At 42.5% G+C, this 22,837-nt stretch overlaps 1 protein-coding gene across 2 annotated transcripts in view; it reads left to right on the plus strand.

Annotated features, from left to right (window-relative positions):
* The window catches only part of ADAMTS17 (ADAM metallopeptidase with thrombospondin type 1 motif 17), a 191,499-nt gene that overhangs the window by 12,432 nt on the left and 156,230 nt on the right, over positions 1 to 22,837 (plus strand). For both annotated transcript variants that reach the window (XM_054215400.1, XM_054215401.1), the window contains exon 4: positions 14,991 to 15,163. In XM_054215400.1, coding sequence (XP_054071375.1) covers positions 14,991 to 15,163 — 173 coding nt within the window. The remainder of the gene's footprint in view (positions 1 to 14,990; positions 15,164 to 22,837) is intronic.

Below are 22,837 nucleotides of genomic sequence, written 5' to 3' on the forward strand. Positions count from 1 at the left end.
AGCAAAGAAACTTTTAAGGTCTCTAGCTTTCCTGGAGATGTGTGAACCCAGGTTTGACATCCGAGTCCAAAATGCGATAGCAACTCGTATAGATATCCTTAGGCTAACTTTAATCTAGCTGGATTGGGTATTGAAGGAAGTACCTCTGTGACAGCAGGGAGCTTGTGTGAGTGAGGTGGTGGAGTGCTTGAGCAGTTCTTGTCTGCCATTCTGTTCTGCTGGCTGTGGATACAGTAGCCACTGAAATGCAGATGTGCCTCGTGTACGAAGCTATTCTGGACCAAACAACAACCTCTCAAGCAATTTCTAGTGCTTTTATCCTTAAATAGCAATATGAGGTAGATTGTTTCAATGGGACTTCCTAAGAAATGGCAATGACTTGGATTTTAATTATGTGCCTGGCATTCTTTAATGCTCTGGACTCAGTTTCCAGTGTCATGCTGACACACCTTGCCAGTGTTAAGATCCTGGACTTACATCCTATGATTCTCCATGGATATAGGAGGTGCTGGTGGCATGTTCCAAATTGTCAGTCTTCAGTTGTGACCCAGCGTGACACTGTTAAAGTTGTTTTTTAGATTAAAATAAATTAAAAAAAAAGTCATGATTGTGGATCTGATTTTAAGCCCTAGAGTCCCCATTGGAATGGGAGACTAATAATAAGGAGATCTAATTATTTCGTAATGATCTTCTGCCAATACTTTTCTCCTGTCTTTCATATTCCTCCAGCCAAGGCACCACAGAAGGTCAGTACCTTTACTATATTTTTGCATTTAAAGAGTGTGTGCCTGTGAGCTGCTGCAAACTTTGCTGATGTTCTAATGCTTCGCAGCTGAAATTCTGAAAAGATGCAGCTGTCTTGCACCCTTTTTGTTCGAGTGGGGATTTTTTTGTTTGATGTTAATAATAAAACAGCTGTTGATAATATTATTTCCTACCATTTTTCAAGAGAACATGGCTGCCCCTATTCACTGATCATATCCTGTCTTCTCCCATTTTTAAAGCCAAATAGTCAGATTGTCAGCTAGTATAAACCGGCCTAGTTTTTGGCTTCTTTGGAGCAATTGAATTTTATCCTTTCTGGAAATCTGTGTGGGTAGGTTGCATAGAGGGTATTTTTTATGAACTCTGTGAAATCTCTTCTTCGGGTTTCAGTGTGTCTGTATGTTCTGTTCCTTTTATTGCTCTCCTGCCCCATTACCCCACCAATATTTTAGCTTCTGCCTTGTACTGGATGGGCTGCATGCTAAATGGAGGCTGCGGGTCAAGGCATCTACGCAGTCTTCTACTGGACTGCCAGAGGGACAAAATGGGAAGCAGGATGGCAGATTTAATGGGTGCAAGAGTAAGACTTGCTAGTATGGGAACAGTTGAGCGCTGTTGTTGGACACAAAAGGGACATGGCAACAGTGGGAGGCACAAAAGGCTTTCCTTATTTGCAACAGCAGTGGAAGCAGAAGTCTGAAGGAACTAACTGGAATAGGCAGTCATGAACTTAGTTTGCCTGTATCCCTCAGTTTTTGTATCTCTCAAGTTTTGAATTTAACCAAGCCTGTGAACCAGCAGAGATGACCCGTGCTTGCTCATAAGGTTGCCTCCTAGCTGGCATTGCTTGTTGGTAAATGCTATAGCCAGGACCTTTATTTTCTCTTGTGTGGTGTTGAGCTCTTAGTAGTTCCGCAGGTTTATCATTCTCATGGGTTCAGACCAAGCCAATCTTCTTTTTGATTCTCTGAGTATGAATTCTTCGTTCTGCTTAAAGTTACAGATCCCCTATGTCTGTTTTAGAGGAGATATCAGAATTCAGCACTGTTCTGATTTCCTAACCAAGTACTGTAGGTGCTGCAGCACGGTGTTCATAGAAAATTCATTACAAAATGCTTACACTGTAAAATATGACAGCCATTAGTTAAAAGCTGAATTGAACCAAAATCAGTCCAGGAAATCTTCCTCATCCTTTTTGCCACTGAACCTTCTGTCTAGGGGCAGGGTGCTGCCTGTCCTCGGCAGAAGTGAAATTCCCTCCCTGAGAAGAGGGACTAAAGGAAAGGAAATTGGGGAGACACTGGGTAATAATATGGGATCACAGATGGAAAGACGAGGTGAGTACCAAGGTATCAGAACCATAAAAATAAGACACTAAAAGGAAACGCTGAAAAAAAGTGTTTGCAGTAGCAACTGCTGCTTCCTGAAGACATCTGGGGACCCACTACACGCTGCTCTTGTCTGCTTTGTGAATGCGAATAGACCCCACGGTTGCTGGGATCCTCCTTGCAAGCTTTTTCCTCCTCAGGTTGCCCCAGAGGTAGCTGACAGGCAGGTCATGAGCTTGGGGAACATTATGGCATGAGGTATGTGGACCCTTGGTCTCACATGATGTGGTTGCCCCATGCGTCAGCAAAATTAATTACATACCTGTTAGGTTCCTAATCCACGGACAGCCTGAGGAACTAGAATTCCCTACTGCAAGAAAAGTCGTTGAGAATCCTCATATTTGCGGGGCTAAGAGCACACATGCACACACTGCTACTATAGCTCAGCTCGTGCAAAGGTGGTGGCCAGGCCACATGGGCTGAGTGAGTATCTGAGTTCAGAGGCAAAGGGAGACTGGTAATCTGATGTAAAATTTATTTAAGGCTATGGATCTTGTTCTGTGACTAAGCTAGGACTGGATTTAAGGGGACAGCATGGGCTTCTCTGACTCTTGCATGAGACCAGGATAGCTTTAGTCCCTCCCCCAGCAGGTAGATGAGGAAAATCTGGGACTGTGTGATTCCCTGCCCTGCTCCGAGATCACACAGGAGTTTGCAAAACAGCTGGGAATGGAATTCGTATCCCTTGGGTGCTGATTCTTTGTATGGACCGCAGGCTGGCTATGCTAAAAAGAGAGCAAGTCACTGGACTGCTGCACAGTGGGGAGTGCTGCTTCCTCGTGCAAACAGCCACTGCTTCAAGTAGCCGTGTCATAAAATAATGAAATTGCTCATGGGCTTTGCCACTTAAAGGCAGACTCCAGAATGTTTTTCATTGTTGCGGGAAAGAAATGTAAGTCATGGTTGTTAATAGGCTTAGCACGTTAACGACCTAATTGACTCCTGTCTGGTTTGGATTAACTTTTGTGCACAAGGAGTTTAGAAACAAAAAAATTAATCCTGTCTGACACACAAAAGGTCCATTCCTAATGAAATTGTGTGGAAATGATGATCTAGGGGCATGCTTCCAGAGTTTCTCCTGGGATAGGTCTCTCTACTACGGTACTCACCAACATCGGCAGAGGGAAGGACTGATCAGATTTGAACTAGAAGTTATTTTTCACCGGCTTGTAATTTGGCTCACCCAGGCTAAAACTTGTCAGGAAAGAATGGAGGTTGTAAATACTTAGGAAATATTCACATGCTAAGCATTTTAGGTACACATCCTCTATTGTGAAACAACATAGACAGAAAAATACATCTTTGTGTAAATACAATATAAAACAAGTATTTTTCAAAGCCACAGAATTGCCATGCTTGGGCATTTTCCAGTCCTTTGCTGCTGTTCTTGTATTTTCTGAACAAACAAGAATCACCTCTAAAGATATTTTCTTCTTAAAATGTTGTAATTCAGCGGTACCTGGCATGATCTGGGGTTAGTTGGGATTCAAATAAAATAGAAAGCATCAAATACTGAATTTTTAATGTTAGTTATTGATCATGTCATTAAAAATTTAAACAGGCTAAATTGCTCAATAGCAGATTTCTGCCGGCAGCAATGATATATGATATATGTGATATATGAACTTAATTGATTATAAAAAAAAAAAGATGCACGGTGATGTAATGACTTGTGTGAGGGTTTGTAGGGGAAAGAGGAAAGCATTTTGAGAAGGCAAAATTAATTTAATCAAGAAATGCCATGTGTCTGAGGGGATAGAAAGCACAGCTTTCCAAGAGCATTCCTCTTGTGTTCCACCCAGAAGTGTGGTACTGTCCTCACAGGTCCCAGCCATGGGAGAGGGAAACTGAGCTGAACAGTTCCTCAGGGCTAGGTAATGCTAGCAGTCTGGTTTGGGAAGTGGTTGTTAAAATCTCTAAAACAACTCCTTTAGTCTAAGTGGCATAACATGTCCTACAGCACTTGAAATTATTTTTAGAGCTGCAGCAGAACGTTGTGGGAGCCAAATTTCTCCTGGAATAATCTGTAAAAGAGGATTAATCTGGCTGTAGTTAGGAATGGGAAAGTACTTAGGGTCTTGCATGACTGGATCTTTGAGATTTGAATCTGAAAGTGCCTATTAATGGGTTAAAAAAAAAAATCCCAGGTCTGTGGATTCAGGGCTGATGTTTTAATTCCTTTGTTTAAATTCTGAAGTGCTCCAGCAGCAAAGGACGGATCCTCTCACCATGGTCCAGGTGCTATTGTTAGTCATATGATATGTGTATACATATTATTTTTATCACCTGTCATCCAGCAGGAGAAAGAGTTCAAGTCACAATGCACATTTCTGCTCAGGCATGAACATGAGCCCCTGTGAGGCAAACAGAAAACCTATTAAAAGGTTTCCAGGTGCATATGCTGTGAGGGGGAAGGAAGGAAAGGTTGGGTTTCATTTGCTCTGAAGCATGGCATCATTAGGAACATGGGAAATAGCTTCACACCAGTGATGTGAAACACTTCTTCAGTTCTCATCTCTAGACACTGGGCTGCATCTGGGATACAAGTCTGCTATCACACGCTATTCTGATTTTAAAGAGTGAGTTTGACAACTTTCTCGTCAAAGGTCCCGGACTAGTGGTCTTTCTGGAGAAAGAATGGAGTCATAGGGAGTTTTGTTTGTAGGTTTTAATACATGTAAGTAAGAATTTTGCTACAGGCGAGCCAAGTGGGGAGAGAAAGAGATCTCTTTTAATGCATCATACGTGATTTTTGCAGTGCCCTCAGGTTTGGCCTAGACCTCCATGAATAGCCTTCTCAATTTACTTGTGGGGACAAGAGGTAGCTGCAGGGCTAATCTGTGTTTCAGCAGTATCTGGGATTCCCGCCAATCTCTAACCCCATAGGAAGAGCTCATGGCAAAGGGGAAATGGGCAGACCAGAGAGGACCACGGGGAAGCTATACCATCTGCTTTATTAACCTCCTGTACCTAAGAGTGGAGGTAGAAGACACCTGAGATAGGGCTTCTTTCATTGCCTTGTGTCTCTGCAACCTTATAATATATACAATAAAGCTGTTTCTGCATGACAATATCCACCACACGCTCAGCTGCAGTAAATGGATATAGTTATGCTAACTATCACGAACAACAGTAGTTTAACTAATTTGCTGAGATTTGGTCACATATTTTGCATGTTTCCTATGCCATCAAAGTCTCTTTTCTTGGTGAGAGAAAATACCAATGTTAAAGACAGAATCAAACCATGTTTTGAAAGCACAGGAATCTCCTTTAACCGTGTCATAAAACTTCCAATTTATTTGGGGAAAGAAGTTCTGTTATAACTTTTCCAAAGGTCTCCAGTGATGTATTAAAGTCCCCTTACATAGAAGGGATTTGATATTAAAATATGGTCCAGGAGCATGAGAGAGAGCAGCTTGTCTTTAGAGGGAAGGTTGTTATTTCATGTTTATGATACAGACCTCATAAATTACTCTTAAATGTGGGTTTGCTTTAAACCCTTTTGTCAGTTTAAATGAACCGGTTTTCACTTAATGCAAATGTGCTGCATGGAGAGAAGCATATAGTGAAAAACAGGAAGATCAACATTTTAATTCACAAAATAACAATGTGTTGCTTCTCTGTCTAGTTACTGTTTTAACGATTGATCAAAGCTGGTAATAATTTAAATAAGCGCTCGTATGCAGGTATCAAATATAGGGAATGTTTTCCCCGAACAGGTATAAATCCTAAACACATGTTACTGCTACGTTGTATTTCCTCCTCTTTAATCATTGTCTCTTAGCTGTGTTTTCTCTGCAGGTTTGACTTGGCCTGAAATAGCAGTTATTATGGCCAAAAAACACGTGCACTAAAAATAGAGAGATGTAATGCAACCTGTATTAGTCCATATTAGGAAGCATCTGTTGAAGAATTAAAGCAAGGATTTCAACAATGGGCTATGCAGAAGATGTAACGTGATTAGGTGTTTGCACACATAGAAGTATTCCCTGTATCAGAAATTGAGCACTTTACCCATGGGAGTGTGTCTCACTTGTGTGGATAAATCCCTTGGTTTTTCCAGGTCCCTGGTCTTCCAAACAGGGAGTCTGGATTTTCCGTGTAAGTGTGTGATTGTTTCCTTATGGCTGATAAACAGCAGCCTTTTGGAGCAGCCTACCATTCAGAAGTGTCCTTTTCCATCACATGTGGCAAGTGAAGTTTTATTGCTGGTCTGTTCTGGATGAAGCCCTCAGCATAAGGGCAGCATGGATAATGTGGAGCACGAGGGATTCCAGTTTCTTCTTCCTCTACTGTCAAGGTGCAAAAGAGACAAAAAAAGAGGACATGCAAATACACATAGTGTATGGATTTCTTCCTCTGGAAGTAGAGCTGTGCTGCTCCTTCACTTGGTTCCTAATAAAACATAGTGCTAGTTTCCATTAGAGTTTAACAAAATCCAAACTTCCAGGTGGTAGTGAGCTAGATTGTCTGGTGTATGCTGTCCTTGTCTGGGGCCGTTCACAGCTATTCCAGTGGTCATTCTGGCTAGAAAGGCAGACAGGTGGCTCTAAGGAGTCTAAGGTACATCACTTACCTTTTAGCTGTCTCTGTTTTTTCCATATTATCATAAATCATAGCTCAGGGTTAGAGCTAGGAGTTGGGAATTGGTACTCTGTTGGCATCAATTCCTAATGTTGTTTGACCTTTGATCTTCATCAGATCCCTTGGGGTATCACTTAAAAAAGCTACCAAGTGTTGGACGCCTACATGTTTGTATGGCCAAGATGGGAACACTTTGGGGCAGGTTTTGCCTCTATTCAAAAGCTCCAAGCTTCCTTTGAGGTAGTTTCTAATTATGAGTGATCAGTCATAGATGTGCCAAACTGTGAACTTGCGACTGAAGGCATAGAAAATTAGAGGTCCTTTAGACTAGAACCTCTAACTCTTAAACAGTTTCTTTATTTGCTAATTAGGGCTACTAACTCTGAGCTGGTAGTAGTACCAAGAACCTGTGGATCTGAAAGTTGCTCTATAAACTGCCAGTTTCTTTCTCAGCTGATCTGTTCCCTGTGTAGTTTGACATATCTGTATACATTAGGGATTAAAAATAACTATTATGCTACTTTTTACTTCACTTTGACCTGCTGAGCCAACACTGTTATGGGAGATGAACTTGTATTGTTTACTAGCTTTTGCAAATCACCAGAAGTAAATTGCCTGGCTTTCAAGGAGGTCTGTGCCGCCTCCCTCGAGATATAGGTGTAATGGTGAGGTCAGACTCTAGGAGGGGAGGCCCTGGTTTGGTGAGTCCCTGAGCTCTTCCAGCCTCAGCAGAAGTGATTGAGTTCAGCTTCCAAAGCCCAGGATGAGTTGGTAAGGCTGGCAGTTGTAAAAACATGCTTTGCAAGCTAAGCACGTTTGCTAAAGGCTCATTAAAATAAAATAAATCTGGAGGCCAGTGATGCCATTTTTCACAGTATAACTGCAGCCAAACATTTTGTAGTCTCTAAAGCCCTAAAGTGGATTAGGACTGTGTTTTGTGACTGGTCTCAGATCTGCTGAGTTTAAGTGGTCAAAACTGAGGAGTCTGAATTCAGAGTCTTTTGTACATCACTCCTTATCACTTGGACATAATTATATTTGTGTTATAGGATCTTCTCCCATTGCCCCAAGCAAGGTGGAATCTTTGTGTGTCTGTCACAAACAAAGGAAATAAATTCTGGTTCAGAGAATTTACAACTAGTAACGGAGAAAATCAAATGTAGGATGACAGACTGAGGCACAAAGGCTAAGAGGGAGTGGCGGAGCAGATATTTCCATTCCCACTTTAACGGTCATACCATTAAGCCATGCTCACCGTGCCTGCTTTCTGGACCATTAAATTGTCTTCTGTGTCTTACACGAGTGAGTCCGTGTTTCTAGCTGGATGGAAATCCTACAATGAAGGTGTGCTTTTGAAAGGAGACAAGTGCACATCGTTCAAGAGGTGGCAATCTTTGAGACCCTGCTGCCAAATTGAACCAGCAAGCGGACAGCGAATCATAGTGCTTATCCTGTGCTGTCTTACAGACCTGCCATTAAAGACAAAGTCCTGATGTGTTATATTGACGACTGAGCATGTTTTTGCAGAAGAAAAAGGTTTTAACTGATGCGTCCAAGCCACAGACTAACTTGGATAACAATCCTTGCAATAAAATGTCCGTGGTGTTTTGAGATGCAGCACAGAGTTCATGACTTCTGTGTCAAATTATCGTTTGCTGCTGTGCCAGACAAATAGTCATGAACTTGTGATTTGCTATGAAAGTGGCCGTGTGAAAAAAACAAAACAAAACCCAACAAATATTTTTGGGAGTTGGATTAGGGAGCAATGGATCATTCTGCTATGCGATGATTTTTCTACCAGTTGATGCATGATTTTGTCAGCCATTCTAGTCAGAAAGGAATTGAAGGTGTATAACCATTTTGTAGCACAAGGCATTAAAAATGAGAGGGCAGCTCTCAGTCTGCAATCAGCTGTGAGTGTTGAATGAGCAACCATTTTTAATCCCTGAGCTTCAGACTACGCACTGGCATCAGCTACCTGTGGTAAATCTGAAATCCCAAGCTTTTAATGGAGGTATAAAAGTCCAGTGCACAGGGACAACTTTGTGTTGTGTCCTGGCAGAGGTGAAGTTCCCATGGCTGGAAATAGACTGGGAGGTGCTGACTGTGGTGGTGCCTCCAATAGGGTCTGTTCTTAGTTTCCTTCTTCAGTTCTTGCTTGTCTACTCCAAGGTGGATGCCACAGAAAACGTGTCAAGGAAGCAACTGTGTGGAGCAAGGCCCCTGGAGCTGAAGTGTGGCTTTTTGTGCGTGTGTGTGTGTTTTTTGTTTTGTTGTTTTTTTTTTTCTCCTTCAGGAGATAGGTGCTTTGAAAAGAACATCTTTGCTGTTGTATGGATGAGAGCTGCAGCTGCAAGGTAACCAATGCACAGAGCTTTGGATTTAAAGCCCACAGGAGACAGTCAAGGGATGTTTCTGGTGACGTCCATGAATTTTTGAGCTGCCCGCCTTTATGTGCCTGTGGTGATCTCACAGCTCTGAGCCGTCCTGGGAGCTGTGGTTGCTCTTATAGCTCAGGCTGTGTTAGCACATATCCTTCAGTGGGCTGACTTCTGCAGCCAATGTTTTGTCATCCTGGAAGTCTCACAGCTCTAAACCTGTTCAAAATTGTCTTGCTTTTAACTGTGAGCAACCTAATCCCCAGTCTGAGCAAACAAGGCTGCTGACTTCTATAGCTTGTGTGCATCCACCGTGGTGATGCTCTGCAGTCAGTCTTTTGAAGAAGCTGTTCGATAAGTGGTTTGGAAGCCGCTCTGCTGTCAGATACAAACATGAGGAGTAGATTGACTTAACTGTAGCATATTTCTTTTGAGGTGTTTTTAAATAACACACACTCTTCTCTATGTTTCAACCCACCACCTCTTGATCTCAATTCAAACTAAGAAAGAAGCCTGCCTGTATCCTCTTTAGGTTTTGCTTTTGCTTAGGACCTGGGATGTAAATGCTGCTGCTAACTTCCACTTTCTGTTTCACTTCTTTTCTGGGCTCCACCTTACACCTTGCCTTCTTGATTTGAAGTGAAATCAAGGCATTATGCTAGATTTGAAAATTTCTTTGAAATTAATGTAGTTTCTAGATTAAATAGCAATGTCTAAGAGACATAGATGCAGTATAAAGATTGTTTAAACACAGAATTGATAGCATTTTGAGAGGTGTTTGCATCCTATATCTAGTACCAGAGAAACTTTGTGACATCTTCTCCCTCTGATAATTCAGCAAACTTGCCCTTCCTCTGATTGGTGTATGGTTGTAGATTAACTAGTAAGCATATACCGCAAGAACTTCCTTTCTTTAATTTCTAGGCTTGATTTGTGTGCAAGATCTCTTTTTTTCTTTCTCTCTTGCTTTGGAGAGGTGATGATTTTTATTTTTAAGTGAAACCAGTAAAACCCACCTAATGTGAGTAGCAGTGAAAGATTCTCTAGAAGCTCCTGGGGCACAAGGAAAACTAGTGTTAGCTGTTTGCCCCACTCACATGCTCTTGCCTTCTTTTTGTGCTTCTGAAGTAACAGTGTAAAGGAAAACACAGCTTGCCTTCCGTGTGAGGGTATGTAGAGATGTTAAAGGGGTCATGGGTGGAGAGAAGTTAGCAGACGGCTTCCTGAGGAAGAACCAGAGAGGATTTTTAAGGCAGCAATAGAAAAGAGCTGCTAGGGAGAAGCCTGGCCTTGCAGAAAGGACTCTGCAATTTTACTTTTATTTGTGGCTTTTGTTGAACTGCATCCAGAAACTTTCAGTAGGTTTAACTAGAATGAGGTAGCTAAAATTACAAAAGGAAAGATTAGTGAAAAAAAAAAGTGCAAGGCTATAGGAGAAGAAGTTTCTTTTCATATGAGCCTGGGAAATACTGTTGGAAGGGAGGTAGGAGGAGCAGGAAGGGACTCTGCAGTTATAGCAAGAATGTGCCAAAACCCAGACACTGCTAGACAGGGCTTTTGGTGTGTAATAGGAAAAGGTCATTTGGGGCGGTTGCTTTGGAATTGTACATCTGTCGGGTTGCCATAAAAAGCACTGAACATAAGGAGTTTTCTACTGAGGCTTCAGAAGAGCTCCGTTGTGCTTCTGATTACAGTAGGGACTATATATTTTTTGCCATTCTGAAGAAGATTGCAAAGACTGCTAGACTGCAGAATGTGATAAGATCATGTTGCTTTGTAAGTGGCTAGACAAGGAAAAGTAAAAGCCTGTAAATAAAAGCCGGCCAATGAATTTGTGCAATGTTACATCCATTTTATACTGAGGATCTGGGGTGTACTGCCCTTCTCCCATCACCTAACAGTCCTGAATTTTGTAGAATCTTTGGCCAGATAGACTCTGTAACACACTGTCAAAGTGACTGGCAAAAGAGTAATATCCCTTGTGCCTAGTCACTCCTAGCATATACGTGCTGTGTTGTAGATTGACTGTTTCAGCTCATATTTCACATCAAATTGTCTGACCTCTTAAGCAGGGAACACCTGACTCCTAAAATAGTGTGCAGTGTGGATATGTATGCTCCCCGCAATGTAAACTCCTCTGACAGGCTCCTGCCCATGTTTTATGGCCTCTTATGCCTTCACACTAACACTTAACATCTGCACCACAAAATTTGTAACATCAGTTTGTTCAAATAAAGAATCCACCAAGCATTTAATCCTTGTTTTAATGGCTGATGTTTATTTTACTTTGGGGTTTCGTGTACTCATGGAGGGATTCTCTGCCCATAGTCCATAAATCATGTGGGGCAGGAGTGAGACTTCTCTGGGCTGGCTTCTTTCTGAATTGAGGCTCTAGAGATGTGGGGGGTTTTTTTGATACCTTCATAAAGTTGACTTACCTCAGGTATGAGTTGCAGATGCGTTTAATGAGGATTTTTACTCTTGGTTTTGGATCTTTTTCTTGTCTTCATCAAATGTCTACAATAGGGGATGTGTGTATTTCTTTTGTTCTCTTTGTGATGGTTCATCCATGTAAATGATAGTTGTGTTTTCTCCATGTGCTTGATTATGCTGGAAAATTGTTTGCATGTGTGGTAGGCAGGAAGATGCAAATAGAGACCACTCTGAAAGTATCCCTCTGGGAGGACAAAAAGAATAAAGACGAGTTACCCTATAGAGGAGCTACAAACTTAAAAAAAAAAGTTTGCAGGGCAGGGGGACACAACACATGACACCTGTTCAAGTAGTTTGTGTTGCTTTCCCTTACCTCTTCCGTAGCGGATCATTGGTGACCACCTGAGCTTTTTGTAAGCTCCCTTGAGTCCATTACACGTTGGCTGTTTTAAGTGCTCTGTAAGCTTACACTTGGACAATGTGAGGGAGAGGATGAGAGCGAGAGCCCAGATTCTCTAAGTTAGGTCACTTTGGCTGTGTTTCTAGGCAAGCCTGTGGGGTGATAGTTTTCCACACACAACCTCTAATCCCTACCACCCAGTGGAAAGGAGCCAATCCACAGCTTGAAGTAAAACTCATGGAGGAATGGGGGCCAGAGGCTTAGTGTGAACCAAGACTACCCAGCAATTTGCCAGGAGTCCCTTTACGCTGCTGCTCTCCAGAAGTCACACCTTTCAGAGTTTTGAACAGCTGCCTTCTGCAAAGAGGTGCCAAGTCGAATCGGCAAAGCTTCGCCAATTCCTTCATCTGCCTCTGGAGGAGAGACCATCCCGGGCAATCCCATGGCAAATGACCATGGCATGACCTCTTCTCCACAGAGTGTCTGGCATAGTGGGTTGCTCCTCTGACACAAGTGTATAGGTAGGAGATTTACATCAGCTGAAAACTTTTAATTTATTAGGGGATTACCAAAATAAAAATTTGATGAGGAAGTGCTTCCATGAAGGTTCTGATTGCTAGCAGCAAGACTGGAATAATTTGCATTCTCTTCCTTTTTCTTGGATTTTTTCCCCCTGGTATTTAAATGATAACTTTGAAAGTACTGCAGCTAAAGGTGCATGGCTGTGCGGAGGGAGGGATGGGTGGATGAATGGAATGGAATGAAATGAATAAGCAAACAAACAAACGTGAGCTTTTTCACAAAAGTTTGGTGAAGTCATCTCCATTCCATAGTTGGCAAATCAAAGGTGCATTCATCTTTTCTTCTTTCTGGTATCGTGACTCCATTTTATTTTATTGCCTTTCTACAGCACTTGGAAATATAAAGATTCCCTGCTCTGTGGCAGCCTTGTCATGATTGCACAGTTTTCTGTAGCTTTTTTGCAGTCCATGTGAAAACAAGCCTTGAAACTATTTTCATCTTTGCAGCTGGCATGTAGCTTCCGTTATTTATGAGCACCCAATTTTTCATTTTTTCCTTGTCCATGGGCTCCTGTCTGTCTTTTTAGACCCGGGGGGATATTTCCAAACTCTTTTTTAAAAGATTCAAATCAAATTTCATGGTTGTTCTCTCAGTTTAAAATGTTCACCCAGTGTTGACAGTTGATGCCTTGGGCAGAAAAGCATGTGCAGAGCTATACGGGATGACTGCTAGACAACTCAGAATAGGGATATGGGATGGACACGTGCAAATGTGTGTATTGACAAGACGGAAAACATGTGAATGAGCAGAAGGCAGGGAGTCCATTTCAGGTGGGCTTTGGGGGGCTTACAGCTGATGGAGTTTATCACCCTGAACACAAGAGGGTCCATCAGGGAAAACTGATGATCTGGATGTGAGTGCATTTATGAGCCTGGGAAAGAAGGGGAATTCAGGCTGAATATATGTTAAGGGAGCTGGTAAACAGGCTGTGGAAAAACAGGATCAGTGAATGCTAACTCAGATCTGCCTGCTGCAGAATGGTGCCTTGCTAAGAGAGGGCCTCAAGTTAAATCCACAGAAAATGAGAAGGGAATTCTCTGCTCTGGGAAATGAGCAGCAAGTGTAGCGTGACATGAGGTATCTGTCTGATCATCCATCACAGTCTATCCCATGTCACTTTTTCATTGAATGTTGTGTTTATGCTGTTTCAGGACCTGTTGTGTGTTCTGCTCCCTATTTCATTAGAAGAAATCAGCGCTAATACCAGTGTCAGTATCTTATCCATAGTATGTTGCAGACTGACCAGTATGCAGATGTGATTTCAATGAATCTTGTCAGTTTGTTTCTTATTGCAAAATAAATTTGTTTTAATGACTTCATTTGCTTTTCTTTCATTTTACAATTGAAAACATGAATACGTTTTTTGTGACTGCAACGAAGTGAGCAGATTCAATTTCAGATCTGAACCTAATTTCTCCTTTGTTCATACCTCGGCTGCTTTGCACATCTGCCTTTGAGCTGTGAAACACATTTCACCTTTCAGTTTAGAAGAGGAAAAATTACTAATATGTTAGTCTCTTAGTTTGGAGGAAGGGAGGTTTAACTTCTGTGTTTTAATTTTTGAGTTAATGGTAGCTGACCACTGCTTCACTTCATAGTCCTTAGAATGGGTCCTTTTCACAGGTTCTTGTAACTTAAGCTTATTAAGGATCAGCTGGTCTAGGGAGTCCCCTGCTTTTGGTACGTGTACCACAATAAAGAGGCATGTGAGCTCTGCACGTAGGTGGCCAGTGACTGCAGCTGCTGGTGCTGGCGCTTGTGCCAATAGCAATAAATGAGCAAAGAAAGCTTGAGAAGGTTTTATCTAGCCTGACCTTCTGCACTTCTGGGTTTCATCCAGAGACTTCTGCAGTTGGCCAATAGTGCATGTTCCAAAACAATCTTACTTAATTTAAAATTTTTGAGACTCTATCTTGTGTTCTGTTACATTGCTCTAATAATGCTCGTAGCAAGTAACAATGCAACTAATGGAAATATTGACTCCAGGAATATCTTACAACTTCCCTGGCGAAGGAGAACCTGCAGACTCTAGAGTGCACATTGCATCCCGAAGCATGGTCTCCTATGCTAAAGTTTTCTTCAGCGGATTTTTCCATAATTAGCACTTGTTCCATTATAGTGGAATGTTACGCTCTTCACAAGCAGGATTTCCAGTTTCTGAAACTTTTGAAAGAGTATGACTTCTTCTTGGTTTGAATTACAGCTCATCTTTTACTGTTCTGGATTTCTTCTCTTTTCCCATCCTCTTTTCTATTTGCATGTAATGTGGTAGTCTCATGCAAATCTGGATACAGACGTACAGATGTACTTGCAACAGAACCTCTTGGTTTCTTCTTTTAATAAACAAAGGACACTTTAATTAAAGGTCATTCAATCTGAATGTGCACATGAAAGTTTGTTGAAAAGAGTATAAATGTTTTATTATGATCTGACAGCCTTAATAAGTATTTTGACTTTTAGAAAAGAAGAGACAAAAGAAAATGAAATCAACCAGTGACTGGAGAGAGAGGAGAAATGCCATTCGACTTACCAACGAGTACACAGTAGAAACTCTGGTGGTGGCAGATGCTGATATGGTCCAATATCATGGTGCCGAGGCTGCCCAAAGATTCATCCTCACAGTTATGAATATGGTAAGTAGGCGCTTTACTCTCAAAAGAAGAATCAAGAGTAAACATATCATATCAAGGGTAGGTTAAAGCTGGCTTCCTTGACAGTTGAACCAGGTAATTGTTTTGACCTTGAGGTAGGAGGAAAGGTTTTGGTTTTCTTGCATTGTGTGCCTCTTCTCCCCCGTTGGTGTGATTCCCTGTATCTGCCTAAGGACATCACAATAAAAAGCTTTTTTGAAATTTTCAGTTAAGAAATATTCCATAATTGTTCAGCAGTGGTGTCTTCTACCATGTTTTTGTACTGCTGTTGTTTACCTTGGGAGAGAGTGTCCCGGAGTGGATAGATGGTCTTGTCTCACGTGTTTCTTGGGCTCCTAAAGAATTCCATGGCATGCCTGTTTCATAAGAGATACTTCTCTGTGGGTCGTTGTCATAGCAGGCAGTCAAATTGTTACTGAAGACAGCAGTCATACTGATTTCCAGCAGAAAATCTGGCTTTAAGTCAGTTAGAAACACTTTTTATCTCTGATTTTTACATAGTGAAAATGGCTGCCTCCCTTGCTGTGGAAAACATGGCAAACTTATCACCAAACTGCTAGCTCATCCCATTCTCTTTACCCCAGGACCTCCTGCGCTACATGAAGTGGCCCCGATCATACCTCTGAATAGTCGATGGAGTTGGGTTTTAGAAGCATTCTAGAAATTCTGCAGAGAATCTGCCAGGAGTGAGGAAAGCCTTTTGAAACCACAAGCTCGTATGAAGCGTGGGTGTTAATTTGTTAGCTGTCCTAGTAGCTAAGCCTTCAGTCTCAGCTGATAAGGGAACACAAAGCCTCTCACAATGAATGCTCACTCAGTCACTTGTTGGCAGTGCCAATAAAGAGATAATGGCTAAACTGGATGTGGACACTTGGAAACTCTACTTAGAGACGGCAGGGGTCCTTCCAGAGGCATTTGCACAAGGAAGCCTTGGAGGAAGCGTGTATTCCTCTGCCCATGCTATTGTAACATCCAGGAACCATTCATGCTCCTGACTACTGCTCTGTTGTTGTTCATGAGCAGCAAATTGGCTTGGGAAAAAAAAAAAAGCGGTTCATAATAGTAATTGACTGGTCATGCTTCCCAGTGAAGAGCTGAGTGATGGATGCTCAGTGCATAATCCTGCTATGGGACAACAGCTTTTTAAGACGTCTTGTATTCCTTTCTCAACCACTGGTGTGAGGGAGCTCTCCTGTAGTGAAATGCCTTGCTGATTAAGCAGGGCATTTGTTTAACTAGCCTCTTCTGTTAACAAGCTGCTTTTCTATGTCCCTTCCTCCACCTTTTATTTTTGCCTTGTAGCATGCTGTGACAATAGTCACTTAATAGGGCTTCATTGTGTCTCTACATTTATTTGGGTGGGTTTGTCGGAAATGTCGTCTTGCAACAAATCCATTCATGTCACCATCATTTTAGGGTCTACTTACTGGCTTTCTTGCATTTAAGGATGTGTTTGCTGGCGGCATAAGAGCCTTATTCTTCTCAAAGCCACGGTCCTCCACCTTTAAATTCACATACCAGCTTTGCAGTGAGCAGGCAGAACATAAGTTCAGCTCGGAGCAAATCTGCTTCTCAAGTCACTTTTTGAACTAACAGAAGTGCATATTCAGGTGTAACATATGTGTCAGGTCTGAGTTTTTCCCTTATGTCAGATGATTGGGACCTCAAGAGGGGTGATGGGTGCTTTTTTTCTTTGCAGTGGCAGCCCAGGGGTCCTCATAAAATCTGTTCTGCACTGATTCATCAGTGAGATAACAAAAATCTGCCATTGCGCTCTACAGTCCTGCCAGGGCTAGGACAGGGCATTACGCTGTGAGGGTTTTTAAAACATGTGTCTAATCATCTATTTTGATGATCCTCGTGCCAACAGGTCAATTGTTTCAGTGTAGCCATTACTGCATCTCTATGTTGTATAGTTTATCAGCCTGTGAATATTGTTAGGGTTCAATACATTGATAGACCAAGTCCTAAACAAAAGATGGCCATGAATACTGTTGTCTGTCCAGGCTGAGGAGTACTGGAGAACGTCTCAGCAACATCAGCTTGCCAGGTGTGAATATATATGTGTCGGGAGGCGCTGATAGATGGGTTGGGTTCTCTAAACCCATCTACTAAGCAAATATTGAAGCTTAGTTTCCAATGGATTTGGCTGATGGACTTTTAAGCTAGGTTCTGATGCTGTAGTGTGAGCTCACCCCTTTATTAGACACTAGAGAGTGCACATGGAAGAGGACTCTTGGCTGAGGAACACATTTATCTGACATCTCCTAGGGTGCAAAGTCCAGCTGAAATGCTTCCCACTGTTAAGTCATTGCTCTTAGGGGCTCACCCATGTGTTTTTTCTGATGTCTGATAGGATTTGAATTTATGTTTCAGCTTTTCAGCCTTCAGAGGAGCACCAACAGAGTCTCACTCCTTTGTCTGGCCACCTACATTCCCACACTTGTAGGAACGTAATATCTTTCAGGCCCCTACCTCCCTGAGGAGACTGGTTGTGAGTGTCTGGCAAGATCAGAAGATACCAAGGAATAATAATAGGCAAACACGTAGATGGCATCATTGCATAAATCCTTTATTCTGAGGTTATAAAACAAGGTGAAATTCAAGGAAATCAAAGGGGATTTTAACATTCCATTTGCTATAATGAAAACTGATCTTCATCCCAACAAAAGAGGCTGAAGAATAATTCAGAAAATGTATTTCAGGGAGACAGGATAGTCATGTGGTTTAGGTAGGCCTTAGCTGAACTCGTCACTCAGCCACACTCTTTGGGTGGTGCCTGAACCAGCCATGCTGAATCTTTTGTGTGGAAGTTTCCCATCTGTAAAACTGTGATATGAGGAATAGTACAACCCTCACTCCTTAGGGCAGCATCTGTTACATCCTTCTCTGGTGCAGGATCGGTTGTGCTCTGTGTAACCACACAAACGAAGACCCTCCTGGAGGCTTGGGATCTTTGTTTCCTGCCTGCCTCGGTAGGACTTCTGTCAGCCTTCTGTGACCGTTTGTTTGGGGGGCAGGATTTGCCCCATGATATTAGGCAGTGCTTATTCAGCCACACTGCAGGATGGCGGGCTGCCTCTAAAAGAAACCAGAATGTTAATTTTGGCTTGGATGCTTGCATTTAAGCAAATAGAACATTACTGGTCAGGGGTATATTAACTTAACTCCTCTCTGTAAGCCATTACGTTTACTGTCAAACCACAAAACAAGCATTAAGAGGTCTTATTAATGCATTTTATATTTATAGACATTTTAAATAAAGTGATCTGCCTTAAAGTATTTAATATCTATTTATGTTACAAGAATTTCTGAAGGGAAAAAAGTCAGCATTACAAAATACTGTTTTATTGCTCCCTTGGTAAATGAGAATCTTAGGGGAAAAAAACCCCACCACCTCCTCTAGAATAACAGCTAAGAAACACAGCAAGCCCCTTTTGCAACGCAGAAATAACAGGTAGTACTTCAAATAGCAAATGCTGTGTTTTCAATGAAACTCTGTGGTTCTGACCATCCCCTTGAACAGAGGATAGATTCGCACTAAAGTTACTTGTTTACTTGAAAGTCATTGTAGAGGTGCAAACTCTTCCATTTAATAAATTAATATTTGAAGTTGTAAGACAGATTTTTTTCAAGACCATGGAAGAATTTCCCTCCAAGGTACTCTGTAATGTATGAGTAGGAACAAGCACGGCTCCAGGGCTTTCAGTTGACTATTTTTAAGTCACCATCTCTATAATGAAACCTGTTCTTGTTTTCTGGCAAGGTATTTGATTCAGCGTGACTTTCCTAATGGCGATTCCTCATGGCTTTGTGATAATAAAAAAAAAAGCTGATAAAGAAGTTGTCAAATGCTACCATTTACATCTGCAGCCGCAGCAAGGCAGTGAGTTTATGGGCATGCTGGATGTAAGGACATGGACATAGAGAGATATCAGCAGAATTCTAGAAAGGCAAAACCAGCTACTTAAATATATGTATGTGCTGATTTATTTTTCTAAGTTAAACTCCCTTGGTATTGAGCTTTTGCACAGTGTTTCAGTCTTTGCATTTCAGTTCTTGTCTCCCCTTTGCATCCTGCCTTTGTTCATGCCCTTCTTCAGTAGCCACCAGTGTTTAGAAGTTCCTATAACTTCTAAAACAAAGTGCCTTTGTGGTAAAACATGCTTATTTTGCTCACCCATTCTGTTAGTCTGCATCTGGCAACTATAGTTTCTCATTGCATTTCATCCATGTGGAGGCTGGATGGATGTTCTGTTTCTTATGAGGTTCTGTGTTGCTCTTGCAACACTTCATGGCTTCATCTAAACGGAACTTCAGGTTTTCAGCCAGCAGCTAGAAGACCAGTGCATTGGCTTTGTCTTTTCCTCTCCCCTGTGCTTCTGTGTATCTGCTCACAATAGCTGCCACTTTAGGCTTGGTTCCGGAGCAGGTTTTGAAGCATGAGGCATTCACCGCTTTCTTGCGGGAGCTTTATGCTTTTGTTTCCTCATGTGTTTTCATCTGAGAGAAATGTCCAGTAAGCCAAAAAGAATTTCTCTGTCCCAACAGACCAGGCAAACTGCACTGGCGTCTACTGTGGCTGGTGTTCATGGCTTAGGCCTTCAGCTTCCTGGAGAAAACTCTGATTCTAATGATTCTGAAGCATACGATAAATGTGGTATGAGACCGTTTGGAAAATTCTGTCCGTGGCCATAGTGTGTTTGTAAAGTTGAGGATGACTGGTTTGAGCTAGTACCTGAACAGCAAGTTGTGAATGTTGGCTCCTTGCAATTGTGCAGGGCTTATTTTGCAAACCCAAGTCCCACTCAGACTGACCCTCTGAGCATTTAGCGACAGAGATGTCTGAATTTCCAAGACCACAACATAATAATTTAAAACCTGCTTTCTGTGTGTCTGAAAACCTTAAAAAAAAGGTTGTTTGGGTTTGTTTTTTTTTTTTTTCTCTTCTAAGTGCATTTTTTGTGGTTTTGGAATAAATTACAACTGTGGCTTGGTTTTTTGCTTGACTTTTTCTGAGAGAATACAGCATGCAGTGGTAAGTTACTGTACTATGTGTTAGTTTTCCTGCAGCTGTTGCTAAGCCATGCAATTAGTGTGGAAACCCTTTGGAGCAGCAAGCAGTAACTTGAAGTTAGTGATCTTTTGGATGTCATTAAGAGGGAAAATTTTTATGTTTTTCTTTAGGAATAATACTGGTTTACTCTCTGAAGCCTTTACACTCTGCAGATCATTTTTCGTTTTGGATTTCCCCTGTGAGAGATTTTTCTATGTTAAAGAAGCAGATAAAATCATTTTTATCATGCATGCATTGATGGATTTATATGTCTGTTCTCTTGGGGACTGGCACATAAAGGCTCCAGAGCTGCCACTGATAATTGGCTCCCTTACCCTGATCTGGAATTTTCATGATGGGAACAGGGATGTAAGGCAAAATGATATAAATATTTGATCGCTGTCTACAGATTTCTCTTTTCACTCCAGCAGCCCCAGGAGAAAGAGTTATGTCAACTGTATCTTATAAAGAGCCATGAATATGTACTTTTTTTATAATGTTTAATTGGGTAATTTGAAAGCTTGGCTTTAGGTGGGTGTTAGAAATCCTATAGCACTTTTCAAAACAAGTGAAAGACAACCTCAGTAACCTGACTAATGCTTCTGCTCTCCAAACGTCGTCCAGCAGCCAAGGCAATGGGGAGACTCTTACTTGAGTGCAATGCTTAGGAAAGAAAAAAGTCAATTAACCCTCAGGGTTGCTGTTCTGAACTCCAAAACATCTGAAACACACACGTCTCCCTCCCACCGTCCACCTGCAGAGGAAGCTCTTGAGAATTAAAAAAAAGTAAACTGATGTAGTTTAGTTCCTCTCTTAGTCCAATTCCTCATGTCTAGGCTGTGCTTTATGCACGCTGGGGCAGGCCTGGACAGCTCATGCCAAAGCTGCATTTATTCTGTCCCTTCCTTGTCAAAGCCATAAGGAGAAAGGCAGGCAGGAAGAATGCAAACAGAGGAGGAGGAGAAGGATGGTCCAGGCTTCAAGCTTTTCTCTTTTCTTTAGGGCATTCTGTGCAATAAGGTTCTGTCAGGGAAACGCAGATGAAGGAGGGAGATGTCAGAGATGGGCTTTATTCTTTTTCTTGTTCTTCTGCACTTCCCCTTCCATTTTACTGTTTTGTATGACTCTTTACCATACCTCTTTCTGTTTCCAACGCGTATTCTCTCTACTTCTGATGACTCCTCACAGAATGGAAGTCAATACAGCGTAGAAGTTCACCTGCAACAGAGGAACCAGTGCTCATGACCACGCTTCAGCCACACTGACAAATTTTTACATCCCTTCTCTTCAGCCCAGTGACCAAAAACCTCCATTGCTCTTCCAGCCAAGCTGTTTTCTGGCACTGAGCTGACATCCTAAAACCGCAACCTTTGCATGTTGTTCCACGGCAGTGTGTGAGTGGGTTTCATGTAGCTGACGCTTGTGTTCCCAGCTGCCTTATTTTATTAAAGGGTTCTAAAATACCCCAAATATTTTTACTTTTCCCCTGTTGGAAGTGGTCACAGCAGCCTCAAGGGTGTGATGCAATTGCAGGCTTGAGGGAGGGTGGCCCATGGTATTGCGAGTGGGATGGGAGGTGTCTGTGAGTGAGTCAGTCTCTCTGTTAATGCATGCTGTCCGCACAGCAGGAAACCTTGAGAACATCTGCACTAGGAAATCCCATTCCCCCTCCCCTGGTACCAATTATCTCAGCCACCTCGCTTGGCGCCGTTAGCTCGTGTGCCGATGATAGCCAGTTGGATGTCGTGTCTGAACAGCTTTGACACGCCAAGCTTGTGGGTGATGGTTTCCTTGTAGGCTGGGTGGGAAGGGCACAAGGTGGTCGCTGCCACGATGGAATGCAGTTCTCAGCAGGAAAGACCTATGGATTTGAATTCTTTTATTTTAAAGACACCTGGATTCCATGATAACGCATCCCTTGGGCACAACCTACCTGGCACAGACTGGTTTAACACTGGCTGCGTGCTGCCAAAATGGCTGTGAATAACCTGTACTGAACTCGGTCTCATATTTTTTCATCAAGTCATTTCAGGTCTGGTTGTCTTCTCGCTGGGGTTCCTTCTAGCCTTAAAGACCACTATTTGAGACGGTTGGGGTTTTCATTTAAAAGGACGGTGCATTGGGTGCAGGTGCCCTGGGGGCTGCGGGGGCCTCTGTGAGGAGAGAACCGGGGCTGCCCTGGGCTGGTCACAGCCGGTTGCAGCCGGTTCTGCAACGCCCCCACCACAGGACTCCGCCGAGCCCCTTGGCAAAGCTGGCAGTGCCCCTGTGAAAATGTATTCAAGAAAGGGGAAAAGAATGCATAGGCAGTGAGGAAAAAAGTGTGGGGAAAAATCCATGTGAGCGCCCAGGCCAGAGAAGGACGAGGGGCAGGAGGTGCTCCAGGTGCTGGAGCAGAGATTGCCCTGCAGCCTGTGGAGAGACCATGGTGGGGCAGGTTAGTATTCCCTGAAGAATATTGTGGCCTGTGGAGGGACCACGGTGGGGCAGGTTGGTATTCCCTGAAGAATATTGTGGCCTGTGGAGAGGAGCCTGCGCTGGAGCAGGTTCTCCTAACAGGAACTGTGGCCCATGGGGATGGGCCATGCTGCAGCAGGGGA

Source organism: Rissa tridactyla, chromosome 9 (genome assembly GCF_028500815.1).
Source record: "Rissa tridactyla isolate bRisTri1 chromosome 9, bRisTri1.patW.cur.20221130, whole genome shotgun sequence".
Taxonomy (NCBI): Eukaryota; Metazoa; Chordata; class Aves; order Charadriiformes; family Laridae; genus Rissa; species Rissa tridactyla.